Genomic DNA, 19,348 nt, shown 5'->3' with positions numbered 1-19,348 from the left:
TTGAGAAACCAAATAAATTTTTAGATTGTCCATGCTAAACTTTATGGTAGCCTAGGAATATCAGACAATCCAAAGAACTTAAAAGCTCATTAGGGAATACAACACTGATTGGTTAGAGCAAACAAGTTTTACTCTTCCACGTAGCAGAAGCATTCAGCATTTGTGCTGTATTCTATAAAAATTTAGCCAAACAGCTGAAAATCACTTTTTTATCTTTAATATTTACGTTAAAATATCATTATGACTTTACGGTATGGCACAATACTTAGTCTGGCAACATGTGGATAACGTAGCTTTTTATTTTGTCACTGAATGGTACTTATGAAAAAATGCACATTCAGTTCTTAAGCTTAACAGAAATTTGGGGAGGAGAGGGTGACGGTAAATCCCTCCTTAAAAAATTCACTTAATCTTTTCATGCTTCAGATTTGCAACCCATAATGAGAATAAAGTCAGTGTCTTTCTAGCATCTGCTAATTAAAATGTAACCACTTAGTACATGAGGATCCCAATTTTATGTGGCAGATTTCCTGTGCTCCTGTAGTATAAACAAACAAAAAAAACCCCCAAACCAACCAAATTAAAAACCTCAAAAACAAACAAACAAAACAACCCCCACCAAACAAACAAAAAAACCCCCAACAAAACAATAAAAAAAAAGAACTCCAGTGACCAAAACCCATAAGTTTTCGAGCAAGTTTCTCTGGAGGTTCCGCCGATCGATTCTTTAAATATGAGTTCAAGGTCAAACAACAGCACCATTAAGCTAACTGCTACCTGGCTGTTTCACGTTGACAAATCCTGAGCATGGGCAGTCATGCCATCCTTTTTCTCTAAGGCTGGCTGGGATATGCCAGCCCACTCTGAGTACAGCTTGCTGGAAAATAAGCTTATGGAAAATATCAAGCCAACAACTAAACTTCCCCCTCCAAGCAACTCTCCATGAAGCCCTGTCCTGTCACTCTCCCTAACAGCACCCAGGCTTTCAGCACGGGGCTCGATTGCCTATGCAAGTCACAGAGGCAGGGCTGGGAAACCAGCTGTGCATCTATTACACATTATGTTCAGGTGATAGGGTTCCTCCTTCAGGAGCAGTGTTCCTGAAGGCTCATGCCATGAAAGCAGCTGTTCCTATGATCTGCCCATTAGCTTGCACTTGCGTTAATTAATTCTAGTCAGGGAAACTAACAGGGCTGGCTCAGATGGAGCTCGAGTACCCTGATGTTGGGATTTCTCTTACCAGGCACTGTTCAAAGCCTTTTGGAAACTTCTGGCTAGTCATAGAGTGACACTCTGGGGAACCAAATCTTTTTCAAGACATAGCCACAATTTTGGCCTGTGTTTGAAGGCATTGAAACCCTTATTTCTTTATATGTATATTTTAAATAAAAAGATTCCTTATTGTAAAGTTACAACTTGTCAGTGTGCAACACCATTGCTGTGCTTACAGTTTCCTTCTCAGAGATAGATCACTAGCTCATACTTCCATAAGACCCTGTTAAAGGGTGGAACTGCATCTTCTTTGGATGCTGGCAACAGGAATTATGCAACAAAACCTCTAAATGTCATTACTGTGAGCTGCCAAAATCAGCCCCTCATGGCCCAACCCAAAATATCTTTTATCAGTGTGGCTTTTTGCCAAGTCTCCTCTGTCCAGCTCAAGGCACTGACTGGATTAAACAAAACAAATAAAACACAGCAGCAAGAAGAAAACACTGCACAAAAGGGATTATAAGCAGGAACGGAAATATGAACTATCTCTTTAGACCCCAGGTAAAACTGTTGTTCCCACCTGTTCAAGCCCAGAAACTGCATTATCTAAAACAGCAGTCCTCAGAAACTCTATCTTTGAAGTTGTTCCTTGAGACACCTCCTCCATAGAGCCCTGACTTTCTGGTTTACCTGAACTTTCATCAATGGTTCAGTACTCCCTCCTTCTGCATTTGCTGGATGCTTATGCCAGGAGCTAACTTTACCATGGGCTTCTGCTTTTTTTGGATGGTAAAAGAGTACAGCCATAAACAGACACTCTACACGCATTCCTACCAAATGTGCTTAGAGTTAATCTCTTCCTTTAGGAACGTACCAGGTACCATGGCTTTTAGATATATCTGCCATATTTATTATGAATTTTTAACAAAACTTTTTCATCCCAAGATGGAAAGAGAAAAAATTGCACCTCAATATGCAAGGAAGGACATTCTGACATAAAGCTGAGTGTCAGACAACTAGGACAATCAAAGCAATGTCTCTTCATAAGAGCACAGCTAAAAAGCCTGTTGCTTTACACACAGAGACCTAAGTTTATGCTTGAAATGAACAGGGAACAAAGACATCCAAGACTACATGGACTCCCACAGTCAAAAGCAGACAAAATGTAGCTGGACAGGGTAGGTAAACTCTAATTCCAACTGAAGAGGTTCATTTGTGGGTCCCATCTACAACTTGGTCTCATAAAATGTTTTTCCAAGTGTCTTATCTGCAAGGATAGGAATCCCCTCCTGCCACAAAGAATGAGAACAGCATGACTCCAAGACCAACCTCAAACTAGTAAGCATAATACACCTTTCATCTCAATATATTTTTAGCTCAAAATACTGAAAGAATATTCAGAATGCAGAAGCACTGCAGAGTTTAGAAGTGCCTAATACAGGATGAATACCTACAGCTCACTTCCACTTCCCACATTTTGACAGAAAAGCAACTCTTCTATCAAGACAGGCTGGGAGAAATGGAATTGTTCAGTCTGGAGAAGAGATGGCTCCAGGGAGACATTATAGCAGCTTTCCAGTACCTTAAGGGGCCCTATGGGAGAGCTGGAGAAAGATGTTTTACATGGGCTTTCAGTGACAGGACAAGGAGCAATTGTTTTAATCTGAAAGAGGCTAGATTTAGATTAGGAAGAAATTCTTTACTTCGAGGGCAGTGAGGAACTGCAAGACACAGGTTGCCCAAAGAAGCTTTGGATGCCCCATTGCTGGAAGTTTTCAAGGCCAGGCTGGATGCAGCCCTGAGCAATTGCGCTGGTTGGTCCAGTGAAAGGTGTCCCTGTGCTCACCAGGTGCTTGGAACTGACTGATCTTTAAGGTCCCTTCCATGTCTTTCTATGTCCCTAGGAACCAAACCAGAAGCCAATCTGAAAAAAGTAAAACAAACCAACCCTAAGCTGCATAACTGAAAGCTGAAAACTACACATGCCAGCAGATGGGCATTTCCAGTAGTTTTAATAAGTACACATGAAAAAGCTAGGAATAGAGTCAGAGAGAATCAGAAAGATGTTAGGATTGATTAAAGCATCATCCTGTGTCTTCACTGAATATCAGTGTGGCTATCTGCACTATAACTTTAGAAGTACATTTCTCATTAAAAATATTACTTGATAGCAGAGCTGCAAATAACCTTCTCTCCTAAGTGAATCTAAGATCTCTTAAAAATTAGAAGAAAAATGGTGTTATTATGCTGTTAACTTTTTAAATTATGGCAAGATTTTTCCATGCTATTTGTATCCTAAATAATATGCCTATCCAGGTTTTAATTACGAAGAGCTAAATAAATCCCATGAGCAAATGCTTATTTGTATCTGTCTGCTAAGTTCCTTCTTGTAATTCCATCTAATTACTTCCCCTGTCAAGAAAATACTGTCTGAAGTCCCAAGATGTCACAGAAGTAGCTCAATCGCTTTCATTTTATGTCTCCCAATGTTCGATACAGAAAATGTAAATTCATTTGTCTACTGCTGGAAGAGCCAGAAATTTGAAATAATCTCTGCACTGTCAGCAGGTCTTTACCTTATGTGCTTAATCCCTGTTACCATGGAGATATTTAATTGCTCAGCGACAGAGTTTGATTGGTTTATTTTAAATTGAAGTTCTTCTGTGGAACGGTCCAGGATTCCAGTGAACTTGAGATAAACAGCTTTCAAAATACTGCAGTGAGTCATAATGTTGTCAGTGACTAGATTAATTTGAGTTCAGTTGAACTATTTCTTTACCTGAATCTTATATGACAACATACAAAATATGAGGATTCTTAGAATTATATTTGGGAGCTGAGAATTTTGAGTATAATTAGGCAGTATTTTATTATAAAAAGGGCAATTTAAAACTAAATGAGAAGTAAAATTCAGTAGACTTTTAGTAGTTTCATCTTGTCTTTCTAAAACAAGTTATCTTCCTGTTCTACAATATCAGTCTAGACAAGAACCTTTCACAGAAGGCTTATACTTGATGTTCTTTACAGAAAACTGTAAATATATTAACATGAGAGAAATTAATCCCACAGGATGAATTAGGCTTCCTGAGTGCTGGCTTTCATATACATCAGCATGCAGTTCTTTAGTACCTGAGTGTCTGCTGGAAATACAGTATTTCCTGGCATGGCGTAACACATTAAGTAACTCATTTTAAATTCTGTACATTCACCACGATGAACTGGTAAACTTCAACTCTACTATTTAAACAGCAGAATAGAGTGTGCTAACTCTCATACCCTTTCTTTTTTTTTTCCCCAGCTCTATCACCCAGCTCCAGCACATTTTTCTCTCAATGTCGTAACTTCAGCTCTAGGGGAAATTTTCACAGCCTCTGCTGTGAAAGGTCTCAGTTCCATCACCAGGTATCAGACAGCTTTGCTTTATTTAATTTTTAAAGCTCATGGCCACTAAGGCCCCATGTGCAAGCTGCAGAAAACACCTTTCAGATGTTTCTAGGGCTGTATTCCCCTCCTTATTTTTACATAGCCTGGTTTTATTTCATATCCAAAGTCTCTGTGTTTGCATCAATTGGGATACCAGCATTTGACCCAAGATAAGACTTAGCTTCTTACAAACCACTACCTCTCTTCCAACCACTTCCATGGCTTTACAGAACCAGAACTCGACACCTTTAATATCAGTTCTGCAGGGACCACACTGTTTTAGGAGAGCCGTGCTTGAAAAAACAGACTCCAGTGGGGACTATCATTCTCACACAAACTGTTTACAAGAATTAATTTGTTTTACACTCCAAGGAAGGGTATCTTGGTGTACCAAAGCAATGCTTCTACAAAAGCATTTACATGCTGCAATTCAATTCACAGATGAGCTGCTGTAATTCCACATGAAACACCTGCCTAGAACACTGTGTACTCCAACAATACTGAGGATTTAATCATTGCACCTCTATGTTAACGTACTCTGTGATCCTGGGTTAGAGTACTTTGATTTTTATTTATTTTTTTAATACAGGTTCTGCTCCCAAAGTGTCATTCCTTCCTAATCCATCTTCAAACACAAAGAGTAAGAGTGCTCAGGATGCAATATTCTCTGATTTTCATGGTGTCCTCATCCAGTTTGTGTTTGGAGAAAACACAGAGGACTAGCTCAGAAACATCGAATTTGCTGTAGCAGAGGCCCACAGTATAATTCCCTGTACTCCACTTAGGTATAACTACATCCAGGCAACCCAAGGCAAACGGATGAGCAAAAGCTTTTTCTATTCTGAGGCGTCTCACCCACATTCACACCTTCTTGTATAACCCCCCTCACCTTTCCAGTGTGAGAAATACTCTTGGTTCAGTCAGTGAGGGTTCTATGTGTGTGCAGAGGGGACTCAAAAACTGCAAGCCAGTAGAGAGGGAGGGAGCCACACTGCTGTGACAAGCTCCTGAGTTACAGCACACTAACCAGGTTAGGTACAGCTGCCTTACAATGAAATGAACTCCCTATTTTTCCACGCTCTAGTTAAAATAAGACAACCCCACAAACCATCATCTCCTTGCTATCATAACCTCCATTATAACAACGATTTAACACCAGCCAGTATTAACATCTCTTTGTCTGTCATATTTATGACTGCTGTATTTATGGCTAGAGCAACATCTCTTTGTGAAGGAAGGACAATTGTTAAATCATTCTCTCTTTTCAGGATGTTGAGCTGATTTAGCAATACTTTCTTTTTCACCATACCCAAGTAGTCTCTAGGCAAACCACTGACATAAACAGGTTGCTATACAATTTTCCTTCCCATCCTTTCTAATTATTCAGGTTTGCTTTAAACAGTCCCTTCCATTTGTGCATTCCTGCTGCTGCTCATCTCATCTAGACCCACTCCCCCTTCCACCATATGATCCTGTCCTTGAGTAGGTCAAATCCTTAGCAACAAATTTGTATTCAGTCTGAAAGAAGCAGAGTAGCACTCTTTCTCTAATAGCACACTATTCATATCAACCATCCATATTAGTGACAAGGGAATTTAAAAAAAACAACATAAAAGAGATAGAAAAAGCCAAGAATCGCCATACCAATCAGACCTGTTGTCCGCCTGCTCCAGTATTCTTTCTCTGACAGCACTCAGTACCCGCTTCAGAGGAAGGTGCAAGAAACCTTGTAATTATAGAATAACCTGATTAATACAGGAAGTTTCGTCCTAGCCCAAGGCAGTCAGCAGCTGACTCACCCGCTTGTCTGAAACATAAGATTTTATATCTGCTCTAATTTTTTTTAATCCTATGTAATTTAATAGTGAAAGTCTTATTACAAATGTACTTTGCAAATGTACATTTCAATCCTATGAAGCATTTTAGGCTTTACTGTAACCTGTAGCTGAGAGTTCTATTTGCTAATTATATAGGTTGTACTATTTTTATCACTGTTAAACTGCCTGCCATTCAATCTCATTGGATGTCCCTTTTAGGGACTCGGGAATAAGTGGGCCAGAGTGTGATTCCACTGCCTTTTTTCCCCTTGGCATCTCACCTGGGAGCGGAGGTGCCCGGAGAGGCGCACGGCAGTCAGCCTTTGGCTGGGGCACTGAACCAGCACACGGGCTGCCTCTGCTCACAGCCCTCACCTGAGGAAAGGTGCCCTGCACAAGGCATGAGTGCCCTCGTGAACGAAGCAGCAGCTGTGCTGCTTGCATTTTTGTGAATATCACATAAATCCCCCTGTGAATCCAGTCAACATTGTTTCTGTACTTAGAGATGAAAGAATGCAATGTGCTCAAGAAAGTGCTGTGTAACATCATACCTACAGGGCAGAAAGTGGCTCCTGTGACTCCACACTTTCATTATGGCCTTATGTACTATGGTTATTTTAAGGTGAAATAACAACAGCCTTTTCAAAATCCAGGAAGATGAGCAGCACAGTAACAACAATCAAGGCTTTCACTGTATTTTACTTACAACCATTGACGGTTTTCAGAACCTTCCAACAACGCAAACACCTACAGAACACATATACGAGAAGGTTGGGGTAGGTTAGACATAAAAAAAAGAAAATAATAATTTTAAAAAATTGCTGAATTGTCTGATCATCTTCAGTGCTTATTTATTTTGAAGTAAAGTGATTTGCAGGCTGTGAGCCTCAGTTTTGCATCTGGTATAAATTATTGGTCCTTAATAAGCAGGATGTTAGATTGATAGGCCTTTAATATAATTAATGATTGTGTTGTGTTATTCCACGTTGCTGGCCAGCTATGAGAAGTGGGTGTACAAGCAGGAGCACACAGGCCAGACAGGATGCATCAACAGGCACAGAGGTGAACTTTCATAAAACACAACTGAGTTCCTCTTCTAAGCACAGCAGGCACTAAAAGAATAAGATGAATACTACTACAGAAAATTTAGGTAAGTATTTGAGTACAGAAGAATATCATAACATTGTTTTATTGCAAAGAAATATTGTACCATGTATGCTTTGAGAATTTAGGATGTTGTGAGCTACAAGAGTTATCAAAGAACACAAACACATTACCTCTATTTTCTGTACAGGGCCAAAGCTGACATTTGAGAATTTCATGTTTCAGGAATAGCAGAGCTACTAAGCCAAACAAGGACAACCGAAATGTAATTATTTCAGAAGCTGAAAGTCATGGAGATTAAATATACAGGAAAACATACCTTAGAGAAAAGAATTAAGCTTGCCAGATACACCTGGAAGAAATCTAGAATTATTTTTTTATACTAAATACAAAAGCACTAGTGAACAACAAGGAGCTCAGGATATCAAAATATGATGTGCAGGTATCAGAATCATTTAGGTTGGAAAAGACCCCCAAATCCAACCTTTGACTGAGTACCACCTTGTCAACTAGACCATAGCACTAAGTGCCACCTAGAGTCACTTCTTGAACACCTCCAGGGATGGTGACTCCATCTGGGCATGTTTAACAACGCTTCCCATGCAGAAATTCTTCCTGATGTCCAAGCTGAACCTCCCCTAGTGCACCTTGAAGCTCTGTCCTCTCTTTCTGTCAGTTGCCTGGGAGAAGAGGCCGACCCTCATCTTGCTGTAACTTTTTTCAGGCAGTTGAGAAGGGCAATAATGTCTCCCCACAGCCTCCTTTTCTCCAGGCTAAACACCCCAGCTCCCTCAACAGCTCCTCATATGATTCAGTTCTCTAGACCCTTCACCAGCTCTGTTGTCCTTCTCTGCACATGCTCCAGTACCTCAGTGTCTTTCCAGAAGTGAAGAGCCCAAAACTGACCACAGGATTTGAGGTGTGGCCTCACCAGTGGCCAGTGCAGGGGAGCAATTACTTCCCCAGTCCTGTTGGTGCCACTATTTTTGATGCAATCCAGGATGCTGTTGGCCGTCTCAGTCATCTGGGCACACACCAGCTCATGTTCAGCCTGCTGTCAACCAACACCCTCAGGTCCTTTTCCACTGGCCTGCTTTCCAACCACTCTCCCAAAGCCTGTAGTGCTGCAGGGAGTGTTGTGACTGAAGTGCAGGAGCCAGCAACTTGGACTTGTTCAACTGTCCCTGCCTGACCATCCAGGAGTCACTCTGCCACATTCACACCACCAGAGCTGGGACCAAGGCCCCTTCACAGCTACACACCCACACTCATCATCAGACCAGGTTTCCTTACCAGCTCAACCCCAAGTTTCCCATAGCAGAGTCTCAGAGGTCTTGATGCTTAGAATAATTTAATCATGGTGCAATAATAAAATAACAGCTTGAGTTGGATGCCTCTGAGGAGGGACTCTGAAAAAAGGAAACCTGGGCTTTTATATCCTTACAGTTTTAGCACAGGGAAGGCTGGGATCCTTGGCTCCTACCATGTCCCTGAGTGTCCCACCTGCCAGCTCCCACCCCACAGAGCTCAACCTGCAGCCCCCACTGCAGCTGCACACTGAGCTGTCTGCACTGAGTGTATTACTCAACAGAGCCTCACCCACTGACCCAGCCTGTCCAGATCCCCCTGCAGAGTCTCCCAGCCCTCCAGCAGATCAGCACTCCTATCCCCACTTGGTGCAGTCTGTGACCACACTGAGGGTGCCCTTGAGCCCTTCATCCCTTAATAAAGGCATTAAACAGGACTGGTCCAGTACTGAGCTCTGAGCAGCCCCACAAGTGTCTGGCCTCCAGCTGGATGTGATATCTTTTACTACTCTTCTCTGGGCTCAGCCATACAGCCAGTTTTTAATGCAGTCAAGACAGCACCTGTCCAAGATGTGGGCTGCCAGCTTTTCCATGAGAATGCCATGGGAGACAATATCAAAGACTTTGTTAAAGTCCAAGTAGCCTACATCCTCAGAGTTTCCCTCATCCACTAGGTGGGTCACTTAGTCATTTCAACTGCCCTAGCAACCATGTCATATAAACATAAAATTCAGAAAGATTTTTGACAAGTAGCACTCTCCCAGTTCTGCTGTGCACTCTGAAGACTACCCATGGGTTCAAGCCAACAAGTAATAATGCTGCAGGCTTTGAGCTCTGGGTGTGCTTCCTTTAATTTCTTGTCTGGGATCCCAGCTGTTTGCTGAGTTTGTTTCAGACTGGAGCACAGAAGCAAGGTAATATGCACAAAGTACAGATAGTCAGGGTCCTTGGAGTCAAATAGGGAGCAAGCCAAAGTGGAAACACAGACAGACCCCATCATCCTCTCCCAGGCAATAGCAAGAATAAGTAAACACAATCAATAAAAATAATAAAGCAAAATAAAGTAAACACAACCAATAGCACCTCTTGCAAACAAGGATATGGCAACAAATTTACCTAAAAGACCCCTCTATCTTGAAAATCTAATAACTAACTACACCTTAGTAGAACCAGCGTTACTTTAAGTTCACATGAGGAGGGCTAGACTTCCTTTCAGCTAATTTTATTTCACATTCTCTGGTCTTTATTTGAATGACAGAAACCAGATCCATGAAAATACCGAAGTATCCCATTCCTTAGGAATTAAACAGTAATAGGGATCAAAAAGGTTTGACTTGAAGGCTTCAACTGGCACCATAAAGTGGAGTTACAGGGCAGCTTAAGACAATAGAAATCTGTTGCAACTCTATTCTCAAACCATTCAGATGGTTTGAGTGTGAGAGCAATGCTCACCACCAGGCAATATCCATGGTCTGAGCAGGAGGCTGGACAGGCTGACCTTCAGAGGATTCTTCCATGCTAAACCATTCCGCAACTTCATCAGACCATGGAAAGGACTGGCTTAGAGCAAAACCAACATAAAAATTATTGCTTTCTCCATAAGATTGACTTTTTATTAGCTTTTGCCTGTTTATTTCCCTCTATCAACTTCCTTCTAGATCTGACAAGCAGTAAAATTTCCTCAAGGGAAAGGACAAAAATGTTCAGGCCCAAAAATCAGTAAGATCACAGCAGTAGCAAAAATAAGGACCTAAAATTGCTGTGAGTCTCAAGCTTTTGTATACAAAATCAGCCAAAACCTTCTGCTCCTTCTGCTCTCTGAAATACTATACTCACACAAAACCATTTTTAATATGTGCCATGCTTGTATTCAAATTAACATTACAGAATTTCTCATAATCATACTACACAGCATATATAATAGATGCAAATAAAACACTTAGGATTTTAAAGTGGGTAAATATAACATATTCAAATTATTTCATATTAAAAGTCCAGTTTAATACAGCTTGTGGAGTACAGAAACATGCTGGGAGAATATTAGATGATTGCTATCCTCCCATACTGAAATGTATTACTTATATTATAATGCTATTTCAAGTAAAAGGGGCAAGTTAAAAGGGAATGGGTGAAGTTCTGAAACCTTTATGTACCATGGCCTAAACTTAAGAAAAAATATTTTAGAGGTTTGCAAAATGACCCTGGCTGTGCCATCTGTACAGAAGAGATAATGAATTGATAGTAACATCTGAAAATATTTTGATAAAAGATTCTTCTCACACTTTTACAAAGGCACTGCCTGGTTATGGAAGCTGCCCCTGATTAGCTCATGTCATAAGGGCTTTCAGAGATTTGAAAGAAATCAAATTTGCTTCAGCAGAAAGAATAAACATCTCTTCCCATTCATGCTTTAAAGCATTTGCTCCGACACATTATAATTACATTTCATTTCACCAGAAGATTCTCCTGGACTCTCTGTTCCTCCCACAATTTCAAAATTACAATATGTCTGCTTGCAGTTGAATGGATATGTACATATGGCACAAAGTAAATTATTTAATTAAAAAGCAGTTAATGTCGCTATGAATTATGTTACTTCCTTTTACAGAACTCACACATACATTTCATTGTAATAATACCTGGTTTATGCATCTTTAATCAAAACCAACCAAAGTATTTGAATTGCTTTTTCTCCTTCAGTGTGATGCAATTTGTTAATTTGCATGGATATAAAAAGCCTTAGAGACAATAAAATGCTATCTCACTGATCTCCCTCCTGTCTTTATTGGCATAACAGTCAATAATCATCTCACTATATCATTCCCAAAATCTAGGTGTGAAAATGAAGGAAAGAAAATTAAATTCTGTTTTAATTTACATAGTCTCATGTAGTATTTGCAAAAACAGTTGTTTTGAAAGCCAGAGAGAGCTCCTCTGCCAAATAACAGTCAATGTAGGGACAAACACTATGCACACCTCCACAGAGGAATCACTGGCAAGTCACTGGCTCTATTTAGTCTTGGGTCATTCTTCTCAAACCAAGATCTATCTAATGGAACCACCCAGTCACATTGCAGCAGCCACCTGGGCTGATGTTCCCTATTAATGGTGGATGGCTGCTAGCAGTACATGGCTCCAAATGGTTTCCTGATTTCATCCTGTTTCCAAAAGTACTGGTTTTTAGTGCACTCCTTACATCATTTCATGTAAGATGCATTGCTGCTCTGGAAGCACATCAGTGCACATGCTACAGCCAGTGCTGTTGCTGTGAAGCATTTGATACTGTAGGAATATGTCCTGTAGGAATGTGTACAATAAACCACACAGTGTGTAGGTATGTAGCACTGTTCACCTTGCACCTGAAACTGCTCAGAGCTTCCAGTGGGTTGGAAAGTCTGGCACAAAACATCAAAGGCTTCTACCATGCCCTTTACCTCTTAGAGCAGACTATTTTTCTCCACGTAGTCTGCTATCGAGAGAAAAATGGAAGACCAGAGCCCAAAAGAGAACAAAAAACAAGCACCTTGTAAGAGCATGAGAAAAAAAACCTAAAACAAGCACCCCAACAACAAAACAACCATGGGCCTCATGTTTCTTAAGGCATAATTTGGCACTCCCTGTTATGGATTTTTTTTCCTAGATAGAGTTTTCTCAGTTTAAGAGAGGGATGCGGCACTTTTAGGTACTAAAAGCCATTTTAAAAAAACAAACGAATAATCATTAGCTACAGAGGATTAGTAAACATTCCCAAATTGCAAAATTAATGAGTACTAAAGCACTGCTTTTTGTAAGCTAAAGCTGTTGACAGCTACACAACAAGTGCAGCATCCCATTCATTATGTGACCAGTGAGGAAAGAGGAGCAATCAAATGTAGCCACTCTCCTCATAATCAGGATATTAATCCTTCAAATGAATCTCATTCACACAGATGAAAACATGCCAACAGTCTGCAGAAAATAAGAATGAGATGTGCAGGTATCTTCATGAACTTGAGTAACAGAAACAAGAGTCTCAGAGAGGCTCACCTATACTTCTTGGAAAGCCTCATTAACTCAGGCAGAAAGCCTATGCTAATACAGTGATATTGTGCCTGGCATTCAGCTTCACACTGCCCATCCTTCAGACATCCAAAGCATGACAAATACTTGTTGAAGCAAGAAAACAACATTTCAAAGTCAGCTTCTGAGCCCTCATTAACCCAGAAAATTTGTTCCAATTTGGACAGGTCTGAAATTGCTCTAAATCTTGAAAGCCTTCAGGTCACCAGGCTGCTACAAATCTTGCTTTGGCTCCAAAAGCAAATGCCTCCTAGGAAGCCAAGGCATAGCCGTGGGCAAAAGGGCTAGGGAAGAAAAGCACAGTTACAGGGATCTTCAGCCTTATGCTTTACAATTATTTTTTTGCAGTTGAAGGATCTTGAGAGAATTAAAGACTTTTAATAGTCAATTAAAAATATGTTTGATCCTTCTCCTCTGTGTTAAAAGAGTTGTAATTCTCATCCATGACTTTTTCAAGCACCTGCAAGTTTTTAAATAGTTGATAAAGACAAAAATTAAATAACAATTTTAAAAGTCAAAACTTCACAAGAACAGAATCAAAATGCTAACCTTAAAAATGAAATGTAAGCTAAAGAAAAAATGCCAAGCAGCCAATAGTTCTGCCAATCCTACTTTAGTGAAGAAGTTCCAAAGCCACCTAAGAGTACATTTGCTAGAACAGCAAAATGTGTTTTATCCAAGGCACCTCAGTGATTTAAAAAATAAGTATGCACAGCTTACGATGGGAAAAGAAAAGCCAATTATCTTTACAATTATACCATAAATACTGATATTTATTTTTTAAACCAGAGCTGAAAACTATGGGAAAGCCAAGAACTAGCATATTTACTATATACAATCCAAACATTCACTTTCTTATTACCAGTATAATGAATATATTAGACAAACCAAAAGACCTCATATTGATGCCTTGGAGTGGCTACCTAAAACAGAGGCTAGACAAAATTAAGAGTATAAAAGTGGGTCTTCATTAAGGGTCTTCAATAGGTGCACCTTGGGCAGTCAAAAGCCTCCGGGCGGCTTTTCCCAAGATGGACAATGGTCACAAGTTAAAAGTTTGGTCTATTTCCATATCAGGCGTTAATCCTTCAATTACACTTTCAGGTAATGAAGTAATTTACTCCAAGTTTGCCCCCGCCCCTTTACTGTTGTTTACATCTCTCTGGGCCTGGGACAATAAAGTGTCCTTTAGTTTCAGGCCTAGAGAGGAATTGCTTTGTCTGAATAAAAGAGGAGAACAGTAGCTGACAGGCTTGGAGTTTTAGAGTTACACAACTGAAGCAGTACAGGATCTGAAAAATATAAAAGCTAAATCCTAAGGCATCAACATGTAGGAGAGTTGGAAGTCTCAGTCAGAACTGACCTTCTGCCTCATTCTTTAAACATGGCATTTTTATTTTTTATTCATCTTTTGTTAATGACCTTACTTGTAATTCTCAAAGAATTACAGGTCCTTGTATTACCAACATTCTCTTGAGCAAATGAAATAACCAAGTACCAAAGCAAAGAGCAGAAAGCACAGTCTGAGCTATCCCTGTGCCATAAATCAAAGCAGTGAACGTTAACCGTGTTGGGCTGCAGCAGGAATTAGGATTCCAAGGGTATACAGTTGAGAGCAGGGCTGCAGTGCTGTGCCCCACAGTGCACAGCTCACACTGCCCCTTACCTGATGAAGTAATCTCTTCCATCTCTGTTAGCCGTCATCTCCCATCCATAAGGTGTCCCCTGGTTCAAGCTCCAGGTCCCTGAAGGGTGAGGCCAGCCTGAAGATTTATTCCTGTGGCTGCAGTTTTGGAAAATGTGGAAGGGAAAAGAGAGGGGGAAAAAATAAGTTATTTCTCTCTTGTACTTCATATGATTCACTTGACATCAAAGTACTTCCATAGATGTGAAATACAGAGTCAAAACCCAGGCAAGGAACGGAGGTTAGCCAATCTATTTACATTTATGATATTCTTTCAGTCACTAGAAAGATAGGCTGTCATTTCTAACAGTCTGAGTTCAGCCCTTTGGTTGGTGAATTTGTCATTCTCCGTCATTCCCACATACACAGTGCTAATTTTCAGTCTTTTTTAATACAAGGAACAGGAAGCATTTTCATTCATCACCATTCCTTGTTCAAATGCCAGCTCTCAGCACAGTTTTAGGGAAAAAAACCAAAATCAAACCAAACCACCCACTGCATCACTGCAGATCAAACACACAGTGCAACACCTGGACGAGAAGGAGCACCAACCTTCTCTCTGTTAGCAAACCATTTTATTGCTTCTTGTGCTGGAACGAGGGAAGGCCATGACACTGCTGTGTAACATGCTAAATTGACTGAATATGTGAATCTCCTTGCACTTGATCATTATCCATTAAGCTCTCCCACCAAATAACCTTTAAAAGGCTGCAGCATCTCTGAGCCCACACAGTGTTTTATCCCACTGCTCCAGCACTGTCTGCTAGTATTCCCACTCCCAAAGAAGGGCCCAGCAGCACTCCCAAGTGACAGTGTTTCCCCAGTAATCTGAAATGTTTTCTGAGGTACTGACTCCACACAGAAGAAGATTCAGCTAGCAAGGATCCACCATCGTTTCCCACGGGAATACCCAATGTTTGCACACATGCTTTTCCCCTCACTGGCAGGCATTAAGCTAGTTACTGCACATTCCCACTTTCTCCTGTGGGACTAAGAGGTTCAGAAGACAACAAGTCTCTTAGCAAAATTAATATCTGTGCAATCTGAAAAAGGGAAAGAGCAGGAAGAAGAGGAAGGGCAACCAAAAAAGCTAAAGGCCAGCTAAGGGCATGTGACAGACAGGCAAATAGGAATGAGCACCCAACATGGAATACAATCTGAAATTTTGACATGAAAACCAAAACTACACAAAATAAGAGCATGTTTTGAATTAGTTGTCTTCCCCATTTTTGTCTTTCTCCACTCATCAAATATATTACAGCTTGGTTTTATGTGCTAGATTTATTTAAATTCAAATAGTAGCAAGGAATTTATTTCCCCTTGCCACAGATAGAGGCATAAGAAATTCTTTTCTTTAGAGAAACAGAGCACAATATAACCTGACAAGCACTTCTGAAGGAACAGAATTGGTCTCCACAGACAACTCAACAAGTGATTGTAAATTGCTAAATTCAATGAAGTTGTGCATAGTTAATCTTTCCCAAAGGAAGAATTTATCATTAAAAACAAACTAGCTGCTCAACCCTCCCCCTTCATTTCAAGGATTAATCACAATTGAGAAAAAAAATGGTGCTTCAAAATACAATTTACATGTAAAGTAGAGCATTACAATGGAATGCTAGGTATCATTTGGTTTATCAATTACATTAAGTACTCTATCTTCAAGGAGTAGAAAAACATTTCTGTTACCATATTCAAACACTGGTATTTGCCATAAGGCACGGTTTAAATCTAATATTGAAAATGGTAGAATCCTTAAAAAAATTAGTTTTTCAAAGCTAATCAAACACATAAATGTCAGATATCCTACACTAGCCCAGATAAATGCAACGAGTCCATTTCTACTCCAAGGAATTGATTAGAAACAGTTATACAAGGAACAAATCCAATACACTTTCAACACCCTCTCATGCAGTTTCTTGTTAAGCTAAACCTAAACATTCCTTTTTCTCCATATGCTTGAGAGACAAAGAAAGGGCCCTCCCTTCTTTGACAGGAGCCATTCTACAATGTGAGAATGTCAGCTTAACTACATCTACAGACTTCAAACAACACTTTGGAGTATTTGGAATCCTAACCACTGCAGTTAACTAAATACTTTAGAATGTAACCTTTTTTATCAACACTGTATAAATGGATACCCATCCATTCAACAGTTTTCATTTTAATTAGATGTGTTTCACAAACCCTGTGCTATAATTTCACCATCTGTTAAATGGATATAGTGACATTTAAATTCCCAAGTAAAGTACATCAAACTATCAGATAATTTGTAGGAGCATAGGACAGTGATGATGATCAATATTGTAACTCTCTGCATTCAAATTAAAGGCTCATCTTTGAAAGGATTATAGTATTAGTGAATTTTAAGGTGCATCTAATTCCCTTGAAAGCTTTCTTTGAGCCCTTAAAACATTAATGGTGTCAGAACCATATCATATATAACAGGTAATAACTGTCCTACTTAACTATAAATATGTCTGCATCTGATCTACTCCTCCAGACTTTCATAAAATCAGTGGGATACAAATTGGCACTTGAGACACTGTATGCACCTACATTAGATGTGTGCAAATTCACAGTGGCTCCAGAGGGAAAAAAGACATAATTTGTCCTACAGCTATTGTGCAATTCAATAATAAACACTCACATCATTACAATAAAGCAAGGTCTTTACTCTCAGAGGTGACTAGGATTCTCAGCTGTCTGTACAGTCTGAAAAAAGGAGCAAGTGAACTGCATTTTTTTCTACACCTCCCTTCACTTGTTGAATATAATTCTGCTTGTCTGCAAGAATTCTCTTCAGTGGCCACTATGAAGGGGAAAAGATGGCAAAGAGGAGATAAATGCCAGGAATGATAAGCAAGTCAGACATTTCACCTGGGGGAAGAACAAAGACATCTTGGTAATCTTTAAGTCTAGAGGATGCCTTAGTGGTGAGGAAGATCATCAGGCCCTGGGAGATCCCAGTCCAAATCCCACCTCCAAGCTGGTGACCTTGGATAAATCCCTCAGGTCAGTGATCACCACTCGCCATTTCCTTCCTGCACAGGCAAAGGAGGAGCACACCAAGGCTGCCAAGGTTTATGGCACTTACAAAGGCCAAAAAGACAAAGAAAATGCACTTTCTACTTGAGCAAGCCTGGCTGCAGAGGCAGCACTGGCACTGCTGTCCATCACCCTCCCTGCTTGCTCGTGGCAATGGAGAGCCTGGCTGCTGGAGAGCCTTTAGGAGCACAGCTCTTGGGTGCCAAACTTCACTGGGAAAGCCAGGCCAGCACCATGCCAGCAGGGGTCTGAAAAAAAGGCAGAATAGCTAAAATATCCCTCAACCTGCTTTTTGCTATTCCTACTGCAGAAATATAAAACCTGATCTCTCCGAATTCCTTGACATTAAACAATCAGTTCATTAAATCACCAAAGTGGTGATTACTGTGTAAGGAATCAATGTGTCCTGTGGAGGGACATTCTGACTGATAATGCAATAGCTCTGCCACAGAAAACATCTTCAGGTCAGCTTTTTTTCTGTCCTGTGCTTGAGTAATGACCTGAAACATGAGATCATATGTAAAGTCTCCTGCACTGTTCCAGTGATATGCTCTTTACGTGATATGGAGAACATACTCAGCATAAACCATGCCTTAACAAGAAGTGCAAATCTTTAGCATTATCCACTTCTTTTTTAAAGATCAAAACTAGAACAGTTTGAATTTTTAAAGATTAAAGATAAAAATTTTCTAATGTCCAGAGCAGTTCAGATAGCGTTAATAATGAACATAGAAAGCAATACCATTTCTTCTTTCAAACGTGGAAAAAATAAATGTTTAAATAGGTTGAAAAATTCAATTTAAAAAAATTGACAGACAATACATACATACAGACAATAAGTATGTAATATTGCCCCAAATTGTTTTCTTTTAACCAGCAATTGGAGATTCCTCTCAACAGGTCTTTGCTATAGAAATCCTGACAGATTTTTTAACTGTGCCACCTCTATAGCTCAAGCCTGTAAATTCTGTTATAAATATAGTTCTTCCCTGAACTAGTGGAAATTAAGCTCTCAGGCTGTAATTTTAAAACAGCATAAACTGGCACTGACACAAAAGCATTCCCATTTTCCAGCATCTCCTGCTTCACATCACAGTTGCTCCTGTGCCAATGAAAGTAAACTGTTTCACCTTAAAATTAGCAGCTAATTTTTTTTCCATTCACATTCGTCTCTGCTTACTTCATGGCCTCACAGATGGTCACATGGCAGCAAAAATAAATGGTAGAACTGCATTCTTCAGAGAGTTCTTTGGTAAAGCACTCAGTTAAATTGAATATCCCGATTGTATTTAGCATATTTAATGTCTAATGGGGCACAACACTCAGTATACAGTTGGGGCATGCCTTCCAAAATGTTCCCATCAAAGCAGCTCCCCTTGAAAACTCCCCCTCAACACATCTACAAAAAAAAACCCTTAGCTTTTTTTCCCTCTGCCTTATTTTCTCCCAGTGTTGCTTTTATTTAATATCTGTTAGCTCACAGCACAGGCTATCAAAAACTGAAAGGATCCACAGTCTCTGACAAAAATCCTCATAATTGTTTAAAATCTCTGTATGTGGAACCATATGGAGCTCTATGATTTTCCTAAGTATAAATAATTTGAAATATTAATATTCTATGCCTACTTTCTCTTTATGTATTAGTAACTTTTTAAGCATCTACCTTGGATTTCCTCAGTTGGATTAAAATAGTG

At 39.9% G+C, this 19,348-nt stretch overlaps 1 protein-coding gene across 1 annotated transcript in view; it reads right to left on the bottom strand.

Moving 5' to 3' along the window:
• Positions 1–19,348, bottom strand: part of FRMPD4 (FERM and PDZ domain containing 4) — a 292,708-nt gene that overhangs the window by 92,627 nt on the left and 180,733 nt on the right. Inside the window, exon 2 of the mRNA XM_059466925.1 lies at positions 14,589–14,705. Coding sequence (XP_059322908.1) covers positions 14,589–14,705 — 117 coding nt within the window. The remainder of the gene's footprint in view (positions 1–14,588; positions 14,706–19,348) is intronic.

The sequence above is a fragment of the Ammospiza nelsoni genome, chromosome 2, assembly GCF_027579445.1.
Source record: "Ammospiza nelsoni isolate bAmmNel1 chromosome 2, bAmmNel1.pri, whole genome shotgun sequence".
Taxonomy (NCBI): domain Eukaryota; kingdom Metazoa; phylum Chordata; class Aves; order Passeriformes; family Passerellidae; genus Ammospiza; species Ammospiza nelsoni.
Note: the sequence above shows the minus strand (reverse complement) of the source record. Positions and strands in the feature narration are given on the sequence as shown.